Raw genomic sequence first — 19487 nt, forward strand, 5'->3', positions numbered from 1 at the left:
CCACCGTTTTCTCAGGCCAAGGGGAGGCAGGCCGATCGCTTTCCTGCACCCTCTCCTCGGGCTCCTGCCCAGCCATGTGCACCTGCGGCAATGGCATTGTGGACTGTCGCGGCAAGGGCCTCACCGCCATCCCTGCCAACCTGCCTGAGACCATGACAGAAATGTGAGTATGGGCCAGGGCGGGTGCTGGGATGTGGGCCCTGGGGCCGGACTGGGCTCTGGTGGCCCAGTGAACAGCTCGCCTGACGCCCCTCCCTATACACGGAGGAGAGACAACTGGCCTCGGCTGGCCGGAGCCCTCCACCCAAAGCTGGGCAGCTCCAGAGAGTTGGGAGGGGGTGTCCCTCTGGGGTCCCATTTGTCCAGCCCCGCGGGGTGAGCCTGCTGGAGTCGGTTTCTCAGTAGTAGCCTGATTTGTGGGCTCCTTTCGATCACAAAATCTGGGGTCATGGGACTCAAATATAGCAGCTCCTTTCCTCTGCCCATGCCAACCTGTCTGCTCCAGATGGAGGATGGGAGCAGGGGCAACGGGTCTGGTTTGGGCAGGTAAGTCTGGGAGGTGACAGTCAGGACCCCGGGTTTCCTCTGTGTTCTCGCTCTGCAGCCGACTGGAGCTGAATGGGATCAAGTCCATCCCCCCAGGAGCCTTCTCTCCCTACAGAAAGCTGCGGAGGATGTGAGTGTCTCCTGCTGCTTCTTGGGAGTCAGCCTGGGGCAGGGGGCAGGGTCTAGGGCTGGCAGGCCACGGCCATGGCGCCATGGCGCAGGTCTTGACTCCGCCTCCAGCTTCTTCTGTGAGCATGGAGGGTGGTGGCGGCGTGACCTCCTCACAGTGTCAGCGTGAGGCCCACGCCGGGGTTAGGGGTGTGGGGGTGTGTGGGGGGGGGTTGTTGAGCCCGAATCCGGCAGGTGATCAGAGCTGACTGTCATCCTCCTATCTCAGCGGGGCACTCCTAGGAGCAGTTGCCGATGTGAGAGGAGATGTAGGGCACAGCTGGGGCGCGGGGTAAAGTTTCCTCAAGAACAGACCAAGGCTGGATGGCCCAGCCCGAGCACGAGCCTCAGCCTGCACAGGGAAACAGTGGCCAGGGGCTTTTCAGGTGGATGGCAGAACTGGCCTCTTATTTCTCTAATGTCAAAGAAATGCCTGCCCTCCTGTGGCACATGGGAGGAGGGGCCAAGCAGGGCTTGGTGGCTGCCAAGGGATTCAGCCATCTTCCCTCCTGCTCACCTTGTAGAGACCTGAGCAACAACCAGATTGCAGAGATCGCGCCCGACGCTTTCCAGGGCCTCCGCTCCCTGAACTCGCTGTGAGTAGCCATGCCAAGTCTCCCAGGGTCCAGGGTGCCCCCGCCCCTGTGCCAGGGCCCCTCTGGAGGGGGAGGCTGTGTCCAGCTCCCCCTTCCTCACTGGTGGACACTCTGCAACTGGGAAGAGGGAGAGGGAATCCAGGCAGAGCTGTTGCCCCTGGCAACTCTGATGGCCCTCCTGCCAGGAAAGGGATTTTCCCAGCATTCTTTGCAGCACTCACCTGTCATGGCCCAGCCTTCGTGTTGGCCCTGCCTCCCCACTGAGGCCCAGGGTTCTGTGCTCCTAAACCCTACTCAGCTTCCCGATAAGGGCTGCCACTCTCAGCTCCAGTTGTGACATCGGCCACACCTTGTGCCTTTCATCCCAAGTGTGCTCCCAAGTTGTGGCGGGAGACAAGAAAAAAGCATTTTCTTCCACCTCTCCCCATTTCCCTTCCCTGGAGGGTTTACTTGGGGGGCGGGTGTTGTCCATGAATCTACAAAATGCCACACAACGTCAAACATTCTCTTGGAAATGTTACTTCATCTCTTTTCCCAGTGCCCTTGCTCGCACCCTCCAGGTTCACCAAGCCCCTCGCTGTCTGAGGTGCACAGCACTTGTCTATACAGAGTACACTCAGGGCACCCTGTAGTTGGGTGAGCCCCCATTGTGAGGAGCCTTCTGTTACTCTGAGGAGTGAGTGTTTCTGCTTATCCCTGGCAGCACTGGACACATGCCTTGCATAGATTAGGGTTCTGGGAAGTGAAATAGGACAGAGCTTCCCCTTGGGGCCTGTAGGAGGCTGCCAGCTCAGTCCCTCTGTGTGTACCCTCTTCTCTTGGAGTGGAGCATGAGTTAGTGGGTGGGGCCAATTGTGAATGGCACTCCTTAAGTTGTGCAGTGCACAACCTACACAGCTGTACCTGACAGCTTGGTGATGGGTCTCTCTCATTGGCTGAGGAGATCAGATTTTGGAGGTAGCCTGCCAAAATGCAGGGCTCTTCATCTGAGAAGTGAATGACACCTTCCTAAATTGGAACATGACAATGACCCATTTAAGTGGGTTCCTGTTGCTCACAAAGACATCTCCCCACTATATGGGAACTTGTGTGCTAATAGACCTCACTGACAGTGTCCACCTTGGCAGAGACTGACCTGGTCTCCCTGCTTCAGCCCCTGCCCCCTCCACTCTGATCTTTCCAAATGCAAATCCGATCCTGTCTCAGAGGCTTCCTGGTGCTCCCTGCCCAGCAAAACCCAAGCTATTATTCCATTTGTTTCTTCTACTCAAGCCACACCGAGCCCCCCTCCAACACCACTTCCAGGCCAGCCAGGATCCCATTGTGGGGATTTTGCTTCTGCCATGCCCTCCTCCAGAAAGGATCTTGAAGCACATACTGTTTTTACACAGGCTGAGTTGTTTCCAGGGTGGCTTGTGGGGGCTGCTTGCAATATTGGAATTGGAGTACACCCTGTCCCCAAGCCCCGTTGATACTTCTCCCTCTGCCTGAACCCATTCCTGCCTGCATGGCTTTGTGGAACCTTTGCTTTTTTCCTAATCACACACGGAATTCCTGCTTAACACAGAGAACTAAGGTGAAGAAACCCACTTGCACCCCCACTGCCTAGACCTCTGCACAGCTAAACTTTGACCTGTTTTTTTCTGGTGTGTTATCTGTTGCTTGATGTCAGAGCTCATTCTGTGTATAATGTCTGGCACTCGTGGTTTTTTCTTGTAATTCTCTGGAAATATGCACATTATCCTTCCCATGGGATTGTCTCCTCTTTGAATGTCTCCTTTTATATCCAGGGCCAGATTATTCCTGTGAAGTTTCCCAAAGGGCTCCTTTGCAGGCTTCTGTGGGTTCCATGCATGAGACAGAGAGTGGGTATTGGGGGAATGCTCAGCAGTAGTGGGGGTCATGGCTGCCCCAACCCATAGGGTACCTTTCGGAAACTACAAAAGGAGGCTCCTATCTTAACACACTTTACTGCCACCTGCTGGCCACTTGTTAGAGCCGACCTAAACCCCTGCACTGTGCCCTGTGAATTGTTTAGAGGTGGTGCCATTATGTGGGGGCCCCTTGCAAAGTCATGCCCACCTGGTGGCTGTCCTCTTACTCTCTCTTTCTGCTGCCTTTTGTCTCCAGGGTCCTGTATGGGAACAAGATCACAGACCTCCCCCGGGGTGTGTTTGGAGGCCTGTACACCCTACAGCTCCTGTAAGGATCCATCCGCTGGTGACCTTGGGTGATGCGCAGGGAGGGGGCTGGTATTCCTCTGGCCTCTCAGACTAGCCTTGCCAGCCTCTTTGGGGTTTGGGACTCAATGAGGTGAGGAGCTTGGATGATGGCAGAGCTGGGGGTGCCACGAGGGACTTCGGGGCTCTGCGAGTCCAGGGAGGGAAGGGGGTCAGGTTCAGAGCTGATCGCAGGACGCTGGAGCTTAGAGGCTCCTGAGAGGCAGCCTGTGTTCCCGAAGAGATCAGCAGGCCTGGGGACAGGATTGTCTCCTACAGGGGGACACCCCAGCTCAGGCTCCGTGAAGCACGAGAGTTCAGGCAGGGGTTCCATCCCAGGATCCCAGAGGAGCAGAACCCAAATGGTCCATCTCAGATGCCTGGCAACCCAGCAGACTCTGGAAAGGAGGGGAGCCTCCAAAATGCCTTTGGGAGGTGGCTTGACCATTGTGCTCCCTGCTTCCCAAGAACCTTGTGAGCACTCGTAGCAGTTCCTTGAAAGGGAGAGGAGCAGGAGGGCAGGACAGTCCCTTGCACAGAGAGGGCAATTGATTGAAGTTCTCAGCTTCCTGTATGCAGTGGACATCTGGAGGGCTAGCCGCCCTGTGCCTGCTCCTGGGCACTTCTCCTCGACACAGTCATGCTTGGTGCCAGGGAGGTGCCCGAGGCAAGCTGATGCAGCCAATTCTGCACCTCTTCCCCCCACCACCACTTGGCCCTGGTCTGCCCACAGGCTCTTGAATGCCAACAAGATCAACTGTGTCCGGCCCGATGCCTTCCAGGATCTGCAGAACCTGTCACTTCTCTCCCTGTATGACAACAAGATCCAGAGCCTCGCCAAGGGCACCTTCACCTCCCTGCGGGCCATCCAGACCCTGTGAGTGCCCTCTTGCCCTCTCCCCTCAGGCCCAGCAGGAAGACCTAGGGAGAAGGGACAGACTCTGGGGACAGGCAGCTGTCTTGCCCTGTGCCTTTTGCTCACCAGGAGTGGTCTCTTATACAGGAAAGAGCACAGACTTAGGGTTGGATAGTCCCGAGTTCAACTCCTGACTGTGCCTCTTACTAGCTGTGTGACCCTGGTCAAGTTAATCAGCTTCTCTGGGCCTCAGTTCACTCATTTATAAAATGAGGATACTCTTTTCTTCGTAGGGTTGTTAGGAGACAAAAGGGGACGTTTGTACAGAGCTGAGTTCATTATAAGTGCTTCTTAAATGCATGCTTAATGGGCATTTATTATAAATTTTGTTGCAGCCATTGTTTATCTGCCAGATAGTGCTCTCCATCAGATAATATCCGCATCGGGGAGGCAGCACAGGTGTGAAACAGGTCAAATAAAAGGCACAGCTCCTACTCCCTGGGGACCCTGTGCATCAGCAAGGATGTGAGCCACAAAGACAAACTTGTTAAAGCCCACACACGCCCGTCTGCCGCCCCTCTCCTGCTAGTTAACTTATGGCAGGGAGAGGACGATGGAGCACAACAGGGAAATCTTGCCAAATATGTGAAATCAGAAGTTATAGGGAGACACGGGCAAGGTGGAAGGTTCTATACAGCTGGCGGGATGTCCAAGGGAAAAGCATGAAAGAGGTTTCGTTGCTGGGGACCGCCACACAGGAGAGCCTGGAGGGATAGGGACCAGGACGGAGGGTCTCCCTCTGTGGGTGGAAGCAGAGTGAACACATTGCATGGATGGCCTTCCTGGAGGTGGCTTCCGTCTTTGGTGGGATCTCAGAGAGCGCTTCTGCCTGCCAGACACCAGGCCTGAGATCCTGGCCACTGCCGGCGGGTACTAGTGGGGACAGAGCTGGGGCAGAACCTTGGAACAGGAAGTCTTCCTGCAGGCGAGACAGAAACAGTGGGACCCTGAGAACAACAGCAGTCGCTACTGATTGTCGAGCCCTGACCCAGTGCCAGGCTGCGGCTCACTCCATGTGTTATCTTCCTGAACTCTCACAGTGGCCGGTGGCCGGAGAGTCTGTCGTCCCAACTTTACTGCTGAGGAAACTGAGGCAGGAAGTCATGGGACTCACTCTAGGTCACACAACACTCACAGAGCAGGTATTTGGTCTCAGGTACCTCTTCACCATCCCTGAGAAGTTAGTTAGCTTTGCCCTCGACTGTGCTTTTTCCATCAGAATAGACCTCGTTAAGGCAGGAGAGCAGAACTGGACTTTCATGAACAACTATTACGTATTAACAACCAGAGTACAGTTTGGAAGAAGAATAAAGGAAACACAGACCCAGGAATAATCAGATACTCTAAATACAGGTTTGGAGGGTTAAACGCCCTGACTGAGTCACGGGGTCAGGCCTGAGTGGATTTAAACAACCCACACCCTGCTTGATCTCTCTGAGATCTGTGGCCGAGTGCCTGGGACCCACTCCTGACTTTGCTGCTGTTTTCCTTGTTCCAAGAGATTTTTCAAAGTGTTGTTCTTTTTTTTTTTTTTTAACAGCTTTAATGAGGTATAGCTTATATACCATAAAATCCACCTGTTCTAAGCATCCATGATTTTTTGTAGATTTCCAGTTGTCCCATGATCACCCCGGTCACATTTTAGAAAGTTTCCCTCACCACCCCCAACTCCCTTGTGTCCCTTTTACAGTCAGTCCCGAGTTGCTGCTGATCCCCTGGCAACCCATACTCTAATTTCTCTCTCTGTAGTTTGTTTTTACTGAACATTTCATAAAAACGGAGTCATCATGGGGCACATGGGTGGCTCAGTCAGTTGAATATCTGAAGATTGATTTCGGCTCAGGTCACGATCCCAAGGTCATGAGATCCAGCCCCAAGTTGGGCTCCGCAGTGGGTGTGGAGCCTGCTTAAGATTCTCTCTCTCTCGAGGCTCCTGGGTGGCTCAGTGGGTTTAACCTCTGCCTTCGGCTTGTGTCACGATCCCAGGGTTCTAGGATGGAGCCCTGCATCAGGCTCTCTGCTCAGCAGGGAGCCTGCTTCCCTCCTCCCTCTCTGCCTGCCTCTCTGCCTACTTGTGATCTCTGTCTGTGTCAAATAAATAAATAAATAAGGTCTTAAAAAAAAAAAAAGATTCTCTCTCTCCGTCTGCCCCTCCCTATCCCACCCATGCTAGCTCTCTCTCTCAAAAAAAAAAAAGGAATCATCATGATATGTCATGTTTTGTGACTGACTTCATATTTTTGAGGTCCATTTGCACCTCAGTGTAGGTATCAGTGCTTGGTTCCTTTTTATGGCCAAGTGATTTCCCACTGAATGGATCGACCACATTGTGTTTATCCTTCCTAGTTGATGGCTATTGGATTTGCACTTTGGGATCATTATGAGCAACGCTGCTGTGAATATTTGCTTACAAATCCTTATGTGGACAAATGTCTTCGTTTCTCTTGGCCTTTCTGGGTCTCATCGGAAATGTATGTTTCACTTTTTAAGAAATTGTCAGTTTTCCAAAGCGGAGGTAAATCCTATTTTACATCCCTACCAGCGGTGTTTTATGAGGATTTCAGTTTCTCTGCATCCTTGCCCATCCTTGGTATCACTTGTCTTTTTCATTATGGCCACTCTAATCGGTGTGAAGTGGTGTCTCATGGTGGGTCTAATTTGACTAGTGATGTTGAGCACTAGCCCCAGAAGGTTTCTAGCTGGGACGTCTTAATGCGTATTTCAATCTTCCCTTCTGCCTTCTACTCTCACAAATGGTCATGGAGGGAACAGCATGGCCCCACGTGCAGCTCATTTCTGGGTGTGCCTTTAGCATGATGCTATTTTCCCAGGCAGGTATTTTTTTCCTTCTTCCTGAGCATTTTCCCTTCTCAGCTCCCTGCTCTTTAGGATGGTTAAAAATTCCAATTTGTGTCAAATACCTAAGCCACTTGTCTCTGTGAGTGGTTCAAGTTTGTATAAATTGGCTTTGACACAAATAACCTGTTCTTAGAAAGGATATATTCTACCCCACACCCACTGAACATTTTAATACATGCCTGAACAACATAATTGCATTGATTTTAAACAGAGTTCTCTACTGAGATTGTGATAAAGGGAAGCAATTAGTTCAGGCAGAGGCCTGGCAGTGCGGCCTGAGCCAATGTGGCTGGGCGGCTGGGCGGATCCCGGAGCAGGGCACGAATCCTCATGTATTTTCAGTCATTAACGGACTTTGCCTTGGGGTGTCAGCAAACGTATCTTCTCTGTGCAAACTGACGGTTTAAATGGGGAGACAAATGTCCAGTGAGATGCAGAAGGGGTGGAGGTGGGGCTGGATTACCTGGCGATGCTGACAGGAGCCTGGACTCAGGCAGGAAAGTGAGGGCGAGCCCAGGGGAGTGGCAGGGACATCTGGGCAGAGAAGGCTCCGACCAGGTAGCCCAAGTAGGAAGCAGAGCCCAGGAGGCGACAAATAGGAGCAAGCACGGCCAGGTCAGAGCTGAGCTGGTGCAGACCCTGGGCAGAGCTCATGCCTCTGTTTGCACAGCCCTAGACCCCCATCAGGGCCCTGAGCTGAGGCCAATAAGTAGATGGCCTACCCTGGCGGCATTCAGTGGAGAAAAGCGGCCATCCATGGCGAGTCCTCGAGCTGGCCCCTGCTCTGTCTCTGTACTTGCACGCAGAAACGTTGGCTCTCAGGTACAGGTGCTAGAATATTATTTCCTGTGTCCGTTTAGAAAGCAGGGCCTGCCCAGGGCTGTGATGGCCACGACACAAGCCGGCAAGCGGGCTGCTGGCAGTTCAGATGTGGTTGGTCTGAGCCTTATTGCGGGGGGGAGGGCCCACGAATGGGAAAACCACCCATGTGGTCGCTGAGAGCACCCCGGGTTCCTACAGTCAGCATCGCCTGCCGGCTGTCCCCTCCCACATTTATCCTGCTGGTCGCACAGGCAGCCTGGCAGAATATGAGTGGTTGCCCAATAAGTAGCTGTTCAGCCATGTTTTGGGGCCCCATTCCCTTCCTGACAAAGGCTATGGAGAGAAGTTGCTGTTGCCCAAGGCTGCCGGGAGAGGACGACCCACGACAAAGTCCTCTGGGCACCGACAGTCCTGGACTCTAATACCCGTTCTGTCCCCTCACCCGTAGAAGGCTGGCGTGGTCCGGCCAGTCCCCAGGTCACTCTTGCCTCCGCTCGTGTCCGTGAAGTGTGCTGGGGGGTGGGTGCAGGTGGGTAGAGGGACAGAGGACAGAGTGAGGCTTGCGGGGGGTTCAGCAGGGACAGCGGGAAGCTCCAGAGCCTGTGGAGAGCCTTCCCCGCTGCCAGGTTCTGGCAAGGCTTCTCCGTAGTTGGTGGGCGAATCCAGGCGGTGGCCCAAGGCCATGCGTTTCAAGCCACCAGCGAGCAGCGACCTCCAGGCCGAGGTCAGCACGGTTTGCTGCCCTGTCTCTGATCCCCGCTCTGCCCCCCACCCCCGGGACAGGCACCTGGCGCAGAACCCTTTCATCTGTGACTGTAACCTCAAGTGGCTGGCGGACTTCCTGCGCACCAACCCCATCGAGACGAGCGGAGCCCGCTGCGCCAGCCCCCGGCGCCTCGCCAACAAGCGCATCGGGCAGATCAAGAGCAAGAAGTTCCGCTGCTCAGGTAGACGTCCGTCCACCCTGCCCCCTCCCCCCCCCCCCGCCCAGTCTCTCCACCGGCCGGCCTGTCTTCAGTCTGCTTAGGGACCCGTGATGATTTCTGAATGGCCCCAACGGTGTGTCCTTGGCCACTCCAGACCCTCGCTAGAGGGTCCCAAATCGTAGCCCCAGATCTGAGTGGTCGGCCAGCCCCACCCCATCTTGCACGGAGGCTTAGGGAAGACCAGGGCTGGCCGAAGGTCCCTGAGGGAGGCCTGCCCAGTCAAGGACCCGGGTTCCTCTGCTCCCAGGTCAATTTGCTTTCATGTACTGCTTTCAGACTCAGGAAGCCTGGGACCTCTCCTCGGTGAGAGAACTGCCTCCTCCAGGCTCTGGGGGCAGCAGAAACTGGCTGGGGGCAGTGTGGGTCAGCTTCTGAGCCTGGATCCTGGTCAGGGACATGGTGCCTCGCAGCCCCATCCTTGTCTTGGGCCACTGACCATGAACGTTCTTGTGTTTTTGGTGCTCCCTGAGAGGTTCAGCTGGGGCAGATACTGTCCCCAGCCTCAGCCCAGCCAGGGAGCATCCGTGCTCTTCTCCAGCTGGGGGCTGGGCAGGTGGGCTCTGGAGCCCAGATTTGGGACCCCAGTGTTTTTCCTGGGGTGCCCTCACCTGGACAGTGGGTTTGGAGCCTGGGCTCTTCTGCAAGTCCTAGAGGATGGCAGCTTCATGGTGTTTCTGCTTCTCTCCCCAGCCAAAGAGCAGTACTTCATTCCAGGTAGGAGAGTGGGGGGGACTGAGGCCAGTCAGGGGGGGCCGATGACAGTGGGTGGGCAGGGGCAGCAGGCTGGGGGGGGGCCGGGGAGGCCCTGCCCCGGGCTGCTCAGCCCCCAGCCCCTGCCCTGTCCCTGCAGGCACGGAGGACTACCAGCTGAACAGTGAGTGCAACAGCGATGCCGTCTGTCCCCACAAGTGCCGCTGTGAGGCCAGCCTGGCTGAGTGCTCCAGCCTGAAGCTCACCAAGATCCCCGAGCGCATCCCCCAGTCCACAGCTGAACTGTGAGGCCCCCTGCCCTCTGCACACCACCCCTGCCTGCCCCCAGCCCCACTAACCCCCCTGGATCTGCTCTGGGTTTCTCTCTGATCCAGCTCTGTCGGGGAGTGCGGAAGACCCCAGCGTGGCAGCTGTGGGTGTGGCAGGGAGTGGCTCCCCAACCCCCGCCGCCCCCCACAGCCCCTCTGCTCCCAATCACAGCCTCAGACCCTCAAAGAAATCTTGGGCCCACGGGCAGGTCGGGCAGGTTGGCAGCCTGAACTGGGGGAGCTATTCTCAGTCATGCTTTTGCCTTCTTCTGGGGGATAGGATTCCATCAGATCAAGTTGGCTCTCAAGCCATCCTTCAGCTGTTTTCTTTCTTTAAAAATGTAAATTTGTGCTCACGTGTGTGTGCACATCCGTGAATAGCTACACATGCCTGTCATTTGTGTAGGTACATTTTCATGGCATTTTTAACGTTAGAAATACTCCCCGAGTATGCCCATCCATCCTTCCTTTGAAATAGGATCCGTTTGCCTTGCCACATAAATTCTGGGAACCCTGTCTGAGTCCCAAATAGTCTCAATTTAGAAGATACTCTCATGTCTGTCATTTATGAATGTGTGAGTTCTCTTCATGGCCTCTTACAGACGATTAAACAACAATGAGATTTCCGTCCTGGAGGCCACCGGGATATTTAAAAAACTCACTCATCTGAAGAAGATGTGAGTTACCCATTGGCGGGAGATGGCAGTGAGGACTCCGGCTGGGGAGGGAGAAGGCGGATACTGGGTGTGGGGGTGCTCCCAGCGGGGAGGCAGGGCTCCTGCGCAGGGGGCCGGTGCTGGAAGGCGGGGCCGGGGGGCGGGGATCCCCAGCTCCATCATTGCACTGCTGCCTCCCGTCCAGCAATCTGAGCAACAACAAGGTGTCGGAAATCGAAGATGGGGCCTTTGAGGGCGCAGCCTCTGTGAGCGAGCTGCACCTGACCGCCAACCAGCTGGAGTCCATCCGGAGCGGCATGTTCCGAGGTCTGGATGGCCTGAGGACCCTGTGAGTGTGCAGTCCAGGGAGCAGGGCCGGTCTGCTCCAGGCAAACCAAAGCCAGAGTGTGGGCGTCTGCGCGGAGAGGATGAGAGACTCCCTCTTCCCCTAACCCCAGCTTGCAGCGGCCGAGGGACAGCTGGGGACCCTGCCTGCGGTGGGGCCGGTGATCAGATGTCACCTGGGGGGGGAGGGTCGATGCCCGGTGAAGGGGTGAGCGGCGGTGGGCCCCACTGGGGGTTCCCCTCTAGCTGCCCTCCAATTAGGCTGCAAGAGCTCCCCTGTGTGTTCGTTCAGGAGCGGACAGCAGGGATGGAGGTGAGAGGGCTGGGTGGCCCCAAGGGGCACATGGCTGAGGTGACTCAGCCAGCACAGATGGAGGAGCAGGGAGGGCCCATCATCTCTGAAATTCTAGGCTCCTGTGACCCAGAGCCTGGCCAGAGCTGACCAGACATTAGGACTCAGTAGGATCCTGGGGTCATCCCTCCCTCAGGGAGCACCCTCTCTCCACCCAGACAGCGCCAGCCCTTCTGTTGACCATGTAGACCTTCCGAGTGTGCAGCAGACTGTGCTGTCCGGTCGGGTTTCCTATGTTGACTGAAGTGTCCCACGTCCACACTATCCAGTCAGTAGCCACGGGTAGCTCTGGAGTTCCTGACGTGTGGCTAGCGCCACTAAGACACAAAATTCTGAATTTCATTTCATCTTAATCATCAACAGTTCCATGCGGCTAATGGCTACCACGCTGGGCAGCACATCTCCTGACGCCGCCTGGCTGGGTTTCCATCCCCCCCGGCCCGGCTGTAGGGCTAGCGATCTGTTTCCCGAGCACATACCGTGGGATTCATGTAAAGGAAATGAATACATGGAGGGATTTCCTGTGGCTTTCTGTGTTTTCCTGTTGGCTTGTTTTAAAAAATGGGGATTCCTTTTGTGTTGTGTTTCGCCACTTGCTTTCGTCACGTGTGAATCGGGTGGGGCTGCTTTCCCAGGCTGTGCTTCCAGGGCTGCCCCGCTTGTCCTCACCCTGGCCAGGTCGTCCTTGAATGAGGGTGTTGTGGGCTCTTCAGTGCTCGGGGTCCCCGTGAGGGAGGCTTGGAGGGGAACGGAGGAGAGGGGCAGAGGGGTGCTGGGGCAGAGCTGGGGCAGAGCAGCACACAGGAGCCACAGTGCAGGCACGGGAGAAAGGCCAGAACCCCGCCACCACACACAAATGACCGCTACCACCTTTCCGGTCTCAAGCACCCCTATGTACGATGGCATTCATACACACCCATACACCGCACACGGGATGCTTCCATGTAGCTATTTCTGAACAGAACCCTAGAATCCATTTTATTCAGTGACCTGCTTTGTCCTTAAACACAACGCGAGCACCTGTACGTATCATTAAAATTTCCTTGACAACATTATTTTAAAGGACTATATATTATGTAATTATTGGAAATTTGGGCTATTTTAATTTTTGTTATAAGCAATATTGTGATTGATATCTTTATCACGAAATTCTGTGCCCCTCCAAGATTCTTCCCTTTTTTTTTTTTTTTTAATTTATTTATTTGACAGAGAAGATCACAAGTAGGCAGAAAGGCAGGCAGAGAGAGAGGAAGGGAAGCAGGCTCCCTGCTTTTCAGAGAGCCTGATGCAGGGCTCGATCCCAGGACCCTGGGATCATGACCTGAGCCAAAGGCAGAGGCTTTAACCCACTGAGCCACCCAGACGCCCCAGGATTCTTCCCTTTTGATAAATTCCTAGAAGAAGCCTGGCTGGAAGAAAGCATGAAGGGCCCTTTCAGGGTCTTTGGTACCTGTCACTTCCAGGGAGGCCCCGAATCACTCTCCTGCCAGCCCAAGAGTCAAAGTGCCCGTTCCCCCACAATGACCCTGGGCATTATTATTATATTTTTTTTTATTTTGCTATTTGTCAGGCAAAGACTCAATGTGCTTATGTGTTCTTAATGACTTGTAAGTTTAAACATTTTTTATCAATCTTCATAAGCCATTTTAATTTCTTTTGTAAGTTACCTATCCTGGGTCAAGCTTGGTTTTGTTTGTGGGGGTGGGGGATTAAACCAGGTTTTTGAGGGTGAACAGGGACTTTCACAGACATACGTGAGGAAAGGAGTCATTCTAGAAGGAAACCGTAGCCAGGGAGGGGCATGGTGATGCAGGCCTGGATGGCACGCCCGCAGGCCAGACGAGTGCAGGTGTGTCGCTCTCTATGGAAGTGGGCAGATGCTTGTCCAAGGCTGTGTCAGACGGGCTCCCCCAGGTCACAGTAAAGAGAGGAGACGTTATTCTTTGGGCAGTCAGGGCACCCCTGGGGCTTCAGGCTGGACAGGAACACAACCAGGTGTAGGTTTTAAGCAAATGTCCCTGGAGGTGAATGTGGAGCTGGCCTGGGGGTGCCTTGGGCACCCAGGGAGTGAAGGCGGTGACAGGATGGACAGGGGAGCATCTGGGGGGGAGGGTCCGGAGGGGAGCACAGGTGCAGGGGGTCCTGGTGCTGCAGTCCTCCATCTGGGCTCACTGCCTTGAGAGGAGACTTTGTGGGGGGGGCTTGGTGGGGGGGCACAGTGCGGGCGCCTCGATGGCGGCAGGGCACAGTGGGGGCTGCCCCCTTCCCGCCCCCCAGGATGCTGAGGAACAACCGCATCAGCTGCATCCACAATGACAGCTTCACGGGCCTGCGCAACGTCCGCCTCCTCTCGCTCTATGACAACCAGATCGCCACCATCTCGCCCGGGGCCTTCGACACCCTCCAAGCCCTCTCCACGCTGTAAGTCCGGCAGGGAGGGAGGGCGGGCGGGCCTGGGGCTCTGGCAGCAGCGTCCGCTCCCTGGCGGCCACCCGCCCTCCTGATGGTTGTTACTCACTGAGGGCGGTGTCGGGCGCTTGTGGTCCCTGGGGTCCCACTGTGTCCGGGTGCCATGTCTTCATAAGTGCTGGCCATCTGGGAGGGATCCCCGGGTGGCTGCGTGGCTGCGTGGCCTGTCCGTGGAGGCGCGAGAGGGCTCTGCAGGGAAACCGTGCCTGGCAGGGTGTGTTGCTGGTCACACGGCCGCCTCTTCCAGAAACCTTCTGGCCAACCCTTTCAACTGCAACTGCCAGCTGGCCTGGCTGGGCGACTGGCTGCGGAGGAGGAAGATCGTGACCGGGAACCCGCGGTGCCAGAACCCAGACTTCCTGCGGCAGATCCCCCTACAGGACGTGGCCTTCCCGGACTTCAGGTGTGAGGAGGGTAAGCTGTGGGCTCCTGGGCAGGAGGGGAGAGGCGGACTGGCAGCCCTGGAGAGGAGGGCTCCAGTGTGTTGGTGGGGGGAGCAGGGAGACCCCCCCTCTTCATCCTGCACCAACCCCTGCCTGGCAGCGGCTTCGTGGGATCTTAAAAACAATAATATCCTTATTGTTTTAAAAATGGGGAACTATGGATAAAAGAAGAAAATAAACATTACCTATTATTCCATCACTCAGAAAAAAATCACAGTTCACCTGTTAGTGTGTTTTTTAATAGAAGTATGCCTCACGCAGGGACGATCTGCCTCCTGGCTGTGCCTCAGCGCTCCAGGCTCACAGCTTCCCCATGTCCGTGAGGGGCAGTGGGACGTTCCCGGGCCCACCTCCTCCCCGTGGGAAACCTGGTCACTTCTCACAGCCGTGTCTGGGTGAGCCTGGCGCGGGACTTGATCCTAGACTTGATCCTGGGGCTCTAGGATCATGACATGAGCCATGGGCAGACATTTAACCAATTGAGCTCCCCAGGTGGTCCCTCTTTTTACTTTTCTTATTACAAAGGGAGGCATCATCATTTCCTTCAAAAGCAACCACAGACAATCCAAAAGAGTAAAAAGATCACAAATATGTCCCCCCTCCTGCTTCCCAGCCCTGAATGACTCCTGTCACTATTCGCTGTGTGACCTTCCTGAGCTTTGCTCTGTGTGTGTGTGCGTGTGTGTGCAAACACACCTGACACACCTAGGGTCATATAGTGCCGTCTGTGCAGACATTTGTGACATGAAATTCGTTGTCTGGAGAGTGTCGGGATTTAACCACCCCTGCTGCTTGGTGTTCGGACAGAGCTCTGCTCTCATGCCGCACTCTGCCTGGTGGGACATCCTGACAGACAGCTCTCTTCAACTCACCCCCACAGGAGAACTTCCTCGAGGTGAAAGATGTGATGTTTTGCTGGGAGGTAGAACGAGGCCACTGAGCAGGCAGGCTCTGGTGGCGGCCGGCTTCCATTCCTGTCCTGTGCCACCGCTTCCAGGCTAGGGGGACATTGGGCACGTTACCTTACCCCTCTGCCCTCAGTTTCCTCATCTCTAAATTGGGTTCGTAGCACACCTGCCAGAGAGCTGGCTTGAGGACTCAGGGAATTCATCCTTATTGCACGGTGCCTGCCCACAGCCAGCCTCCCCACTGTCACGGTCACCTGGTGCCCTCAGCCACTCCTGCCGTGGTGTCCTTATTAGTCGTCCTGCCCCAGTCAGAAGAAGGGAAGGCAGGCAGAGGCCTCTCAGCAGTATTTCCCGAATGAATGGATGAATACATGAAGGACGTGTGACAGGAGCCTGTTCTGCATCGGCAGGATGTGGGGGTGGACCCTGCGATGCCTCTGAGCAGCCTTCAGAGGTGAGCAGGTTAGGGACCCTCTCCAGGCCTCAGTAAAGTACACATCCATTCATGTGTTCACTCAGCTGGTCTGCTTTGAGGGCCACTGTGGGCCAGGCTCTGCTCCAGGGGCTGGGCTCCTTCTGGGAGCAAAGAAAAGGAAAGAGACAAGCTTCTGTCCTTGGTACATGCGTTCTAGGGGAGTTAGTGGCCTGTTAGTGCATGTTAAAGAGATGATGGTCAGCATCGTGTCTGGCACACAGTAGGTGCTCAAGAAACGGTGTGTTGCCATCCTCCTTCTCTGCTGTGCCTTCGTCCACCTTGGATCTGAGGCAGGAGATTGACCCAAGACCCATCTCAACCTCAGAACAGGTCCGGGGGCTTTGTTCCTGGGGGGAAAGGGGTGTAGCTAAGAGGAGACTTCCTGGAGCCTGGGAGACTGTCGGAGAATGTCTTCCCAGGCACCGTGGAGCGGGGCTCCAGCCACACGAGGCCCTAAGAAGGCCTGTCCCCTCACTGACGTGGCTTCGGGCCTTCTTCCCCAGGCCAGGAGGAGGGGGGCTGCCTGCCCCGCCCCCAGTGCCCCCAGGAATGTTCCTGCCTGGACACGGTGGTCCGATGTAGCAACAAGCACCTCCAGGCCCTGCCCAAGGGCATCCCCAAGAACGTCACGGAACTGTGAGTAGCCCCAGGCCTGGCGTCGGGGGTACAAGATGACAGAGAATGGGGCGCCTGGGTGGCTCAGTGGGTTAAAGCCTCTGCCTTCGGCTCAGGTCATGATCCCAGCGTCCTGGGATCGAGCCCCGCATCGGGCTCTCTGCTCAGCAGGGAGCCTGCTTCCTCCTCTCTCTCTGCTTACTTGTAATCTCTGTCTGTCAAATAAATAAATAAAATCTTAAAAAAAAAAAAAAAAAAAAAAAAAAAAAAAAAAAAGATGACAGAGAATGGACAGTGGTTGACAAAGGCTTGGAGTTAGGGTGTTGCAGGAGACACGGGTTCCAAGAAGGCTATGAGCTTTGGGGTGACAGCCCCTGTAGTCACCCGCCAGCCTGAGTCACCCACAGTGGCTGCTTTCTCACTCTCAGCTGATGCCTGCTGTTCAAATAAGAAGTAACGTGTGTTTTCCCCTTCACATCACCTCTTCAGCGTCCCCTTCTGCGATGAAAGCTCCCACAGATGTGTATTTTTGCTGGCCATATGCTATTCTACCCTATGACTCTACTATGATCTACATAACAAACCCCCTTTGCTGGAGAGTTGTTTCCAATGTTTTACTAGATTGTATTATTATAAATAGTGCCAAGGCGACTATCACTTCAGTGAAGCTGCTAGTTAAAGAATAATGCATTGTTAGGACTCTTGCTGCCTTTTGCATTAACAGCCTTCCAGAAAAGTCCTTGCCTTTGCACCCCCTACTGGCCGGGTGTGGAAATAGCCTTCCTCCCACCACTACCTCCCCACCCCTACCCCATCAATTCTGGGCATCATGATGCTAAATTCTTTGTTGACTTGGATGTGGTATCTGACCTTGCGCGGGGGTATAGATGTCTGTGTGTGTGACACACAGAGATGGAGAACTGGGCTTCTTCAACAGACACCCGCAAATAAGAGGCTATGGTCCCTCCCCTGGGATTGGTCCCTCCAGGCTGTGCTTTTCTTCCCCTGCAGGGAGCATATGAGGTTCTCATTTGTGTTTCTGTCTTTACCAGTGGGGCAGGCTCTTTCCTCCCAAGCACATCAACCACTGCTGTCCTTGTCCTGTGGCCTGCCACCCTGTCCTTTGCCCAGTTTTCTATCATCCCGTTAGTGACCTGCTTTCTCCTTGGTGCCTCATAGCAACCTTGAGCATAATGGGACGGGGGGACAGCCTGCTTTCTTTGATAGAGGTTGCTGGAGTGCGGAGGCTGGGAAGGTCACTCGACTTCTCTAAGCCTTCATTTTCCCAGCTGTCAAATGGGGCCACTGGGATATATTGATAATGGGTGTATTGAGTCATTGAGAGGGTTGCATGAGATGGGTGGGAAGTCACTTGTATGACACAGTGATGGGTCAGAGAGCAGCATAACCAAGGCCCTGGTTTTGCTGCTCTCTGGATCTTTGGAGGTTGGGGGCAGGCCATCCTGAGGGCTGTGGTTGGTGGGGGTCCAGAGCAGGGAGCCCAGCTGTGAGTTCAGCTCCTGGTCTTTGGGCCGCTGCTTAGCAAGGATGGCTGGGGGCAGGTAGGTGACCTTCACAGCATCTTCAATCCCAAGCACCATCCCACAGACAAGGGGAAGCTTCAGGAGTGTTAGGATTTCTGGTGGCCTTGGCTTTGAGAACCACAACTTGGGAGGTGGTGTATATAGTGGGTCCCAGCAGGGAGACCAAGGTGGGGGGAACAGACAGAGACAGCTGCAGGAGCCCAGGCGTGGGCGATTGTGTGCAGTCAGGGGAGATGTGAGTCTGGAACACGGCAAATGAGCAGCGACCAGTAGGCGGGAGAGTCAGCGGCCCTGGGGCACTGTTGAGTGAGTTGGAGCATCACCATCAGGGTCCTGAGCCTAGGTGGGTAGGACATGGGTCTGATGCTGATGGAGTCAGAGGAGGCCAGTTTGGGTGGAAAAGCACTGAGCTCCGGTTTGGGCCTGTCTGGGTCTGGGGCTTCCATAGGACCAGCCTCACACACTTTGCCGGCAGGAGCAGAGGGGCCCTGCTAGCTGGTGAGGGGCCTGGCAAGTGGGCCTGGGAGGGACCAATGTGCAGATCAGGACTGTCTGGCCAGGAAAACCACGGGGCAGAGTGGGGATGGGTGAGGAGCCCAGCAGTGAGCCCCCGGGGGGTACCCACCAACAGGGAGGAGGCTGAGAGGGTGAGGCTGGGGAAGGAAGGAAGCCGAGGGAGGCTTTGTGTCTCAGGTCTTTTACCAAGTTCTTTGGCTGGCACCTACCCACGTGCTTAAGAGAGTGCATGTTTTCTCCGGATAGCGATTCTGGACCAGTTGTGTGGCCTGCGTGGAGGGGAGGAGCGGAGCAGAGTGGAGCGGAGCAGAGCCGGCAAGCCTGCTGGGGCAGGGAGGCTTCCCAGCGCCCACTAACGGTTGTGTTCTCTCCCGTAGCTACTTGGACGGGAATCAGTTCACACTGGTTCCGGGACAGCTGTCCACCTTCAAGTACCTGCAGCTTGTGTGAGTATCCAGGCCTCTCAAGGATCCCAGGCCTGCCTCAGAGGCCCCTGGTATCTAACCCTCTGGCTCCAGGTTTCCTGGGATTCCCTACCACCCAACTTTGGGCTGATCAGGTTTTGAATTTTGCCCCTTCCCGCCTAGAAGGTCCTTGCATAGAGCTGTGTTGCCACCTAGTGGTCATACTTGGGAATGGCATGTTCCCGGCTCCCTTGGGTTGGACCCTGTCCACTTCTACCCAGCGCATCACCCCAAGCCTCCCTCTGGGCTGAGAATGATTGCTAATGAGGGTCATCCTGGCAAAGGAGAGAGCCAAAGCAGAAGAGGCTGATGGGAAACTTCTCAGTTCCACCAAGGTCCCCAGGCCAAACATGAAATATGGCAGCTACAAATTCACAAATTCACATCTGTGACTCTTTTTCTTTAGGCTAACATCTTTTTCTGTTATTTCACCCCACGAAAGTACATGAGATAAGCCTCAGAATAACTTCAGTTCCTTTTAGCTTTCCAGCCTAATTAACACTTCATCTCAGTTGTCCTGGTCTGCTCATTGGCCAGATTCTCCCCCAAAAGAAGTCCAGAGAGATGGC

At 55.1% G+C, this 19487-nt stretch overlaps 1 protein-coding gene across 1 annotated transcript in view; it reads left to right on the top strand.

Moving 5' to 3' along the window:
• SLIT1 (slit guidance ligand 1) overlaps positions 1-19487 on the top strand; it is a 168247-nt gene that overhangs the window by 118162 nt on the left and 30598 nt on the right. The window contains exons 9-22 of the mRNA XM_059169308.1: positions 16-163; positions 605-676; positions 1239-1310; positions 3441-3512; positions 4263-4406; positions 8910-9073; positions 9803-9826; positions 9963-10107; positions 10734-10808; positions 10993-11136; positions 13762-13905; positions 14201-14367; positions 16283-16415; positions 18832-18900. Coding sequence (XP_059025291.1) covers positions 16-163; positions 605-676; positions 1239-1310; positions 3441-3512; positions 4263-4406; positions 8910-9073; positions 9803-9826; positions 9963-10107; positions 10734-10808; positions 10993-11136; positions 13762-13905; positions 14201-14367; positions 16283-16415; positions 18832-18900 — 1573 coding nt within the window. The remainder of the gene's footprint in view (positions 1-15; positions 164-604; positions 677-1238; positions 1311-3440; positions 3513-4262; positions 4407-8909; positions 9074-9802; positions 9827-9962; positions 10108-10733; positions 10809-10992; positions 11137-13761; positions 13906-14200; positions 14368-16282; positions 16416-18831; positions 18901-19487) is intronic.

The sequence above is a fragment of the Mustela lutreola genome, chromosome 4 (genome assembly GCF_030435805.1).
Source record: "Mustela lutreola isolate mMusLut2 chromosome 4, mMusLut2.pri, whole genome shotgun sequence".
Taxonomy (NCBI): Eukaryota; Metazoa; Chordata; class Mammalia; order Carnivora; family Mustelidae; genus Mustela; species Mustela lutreola.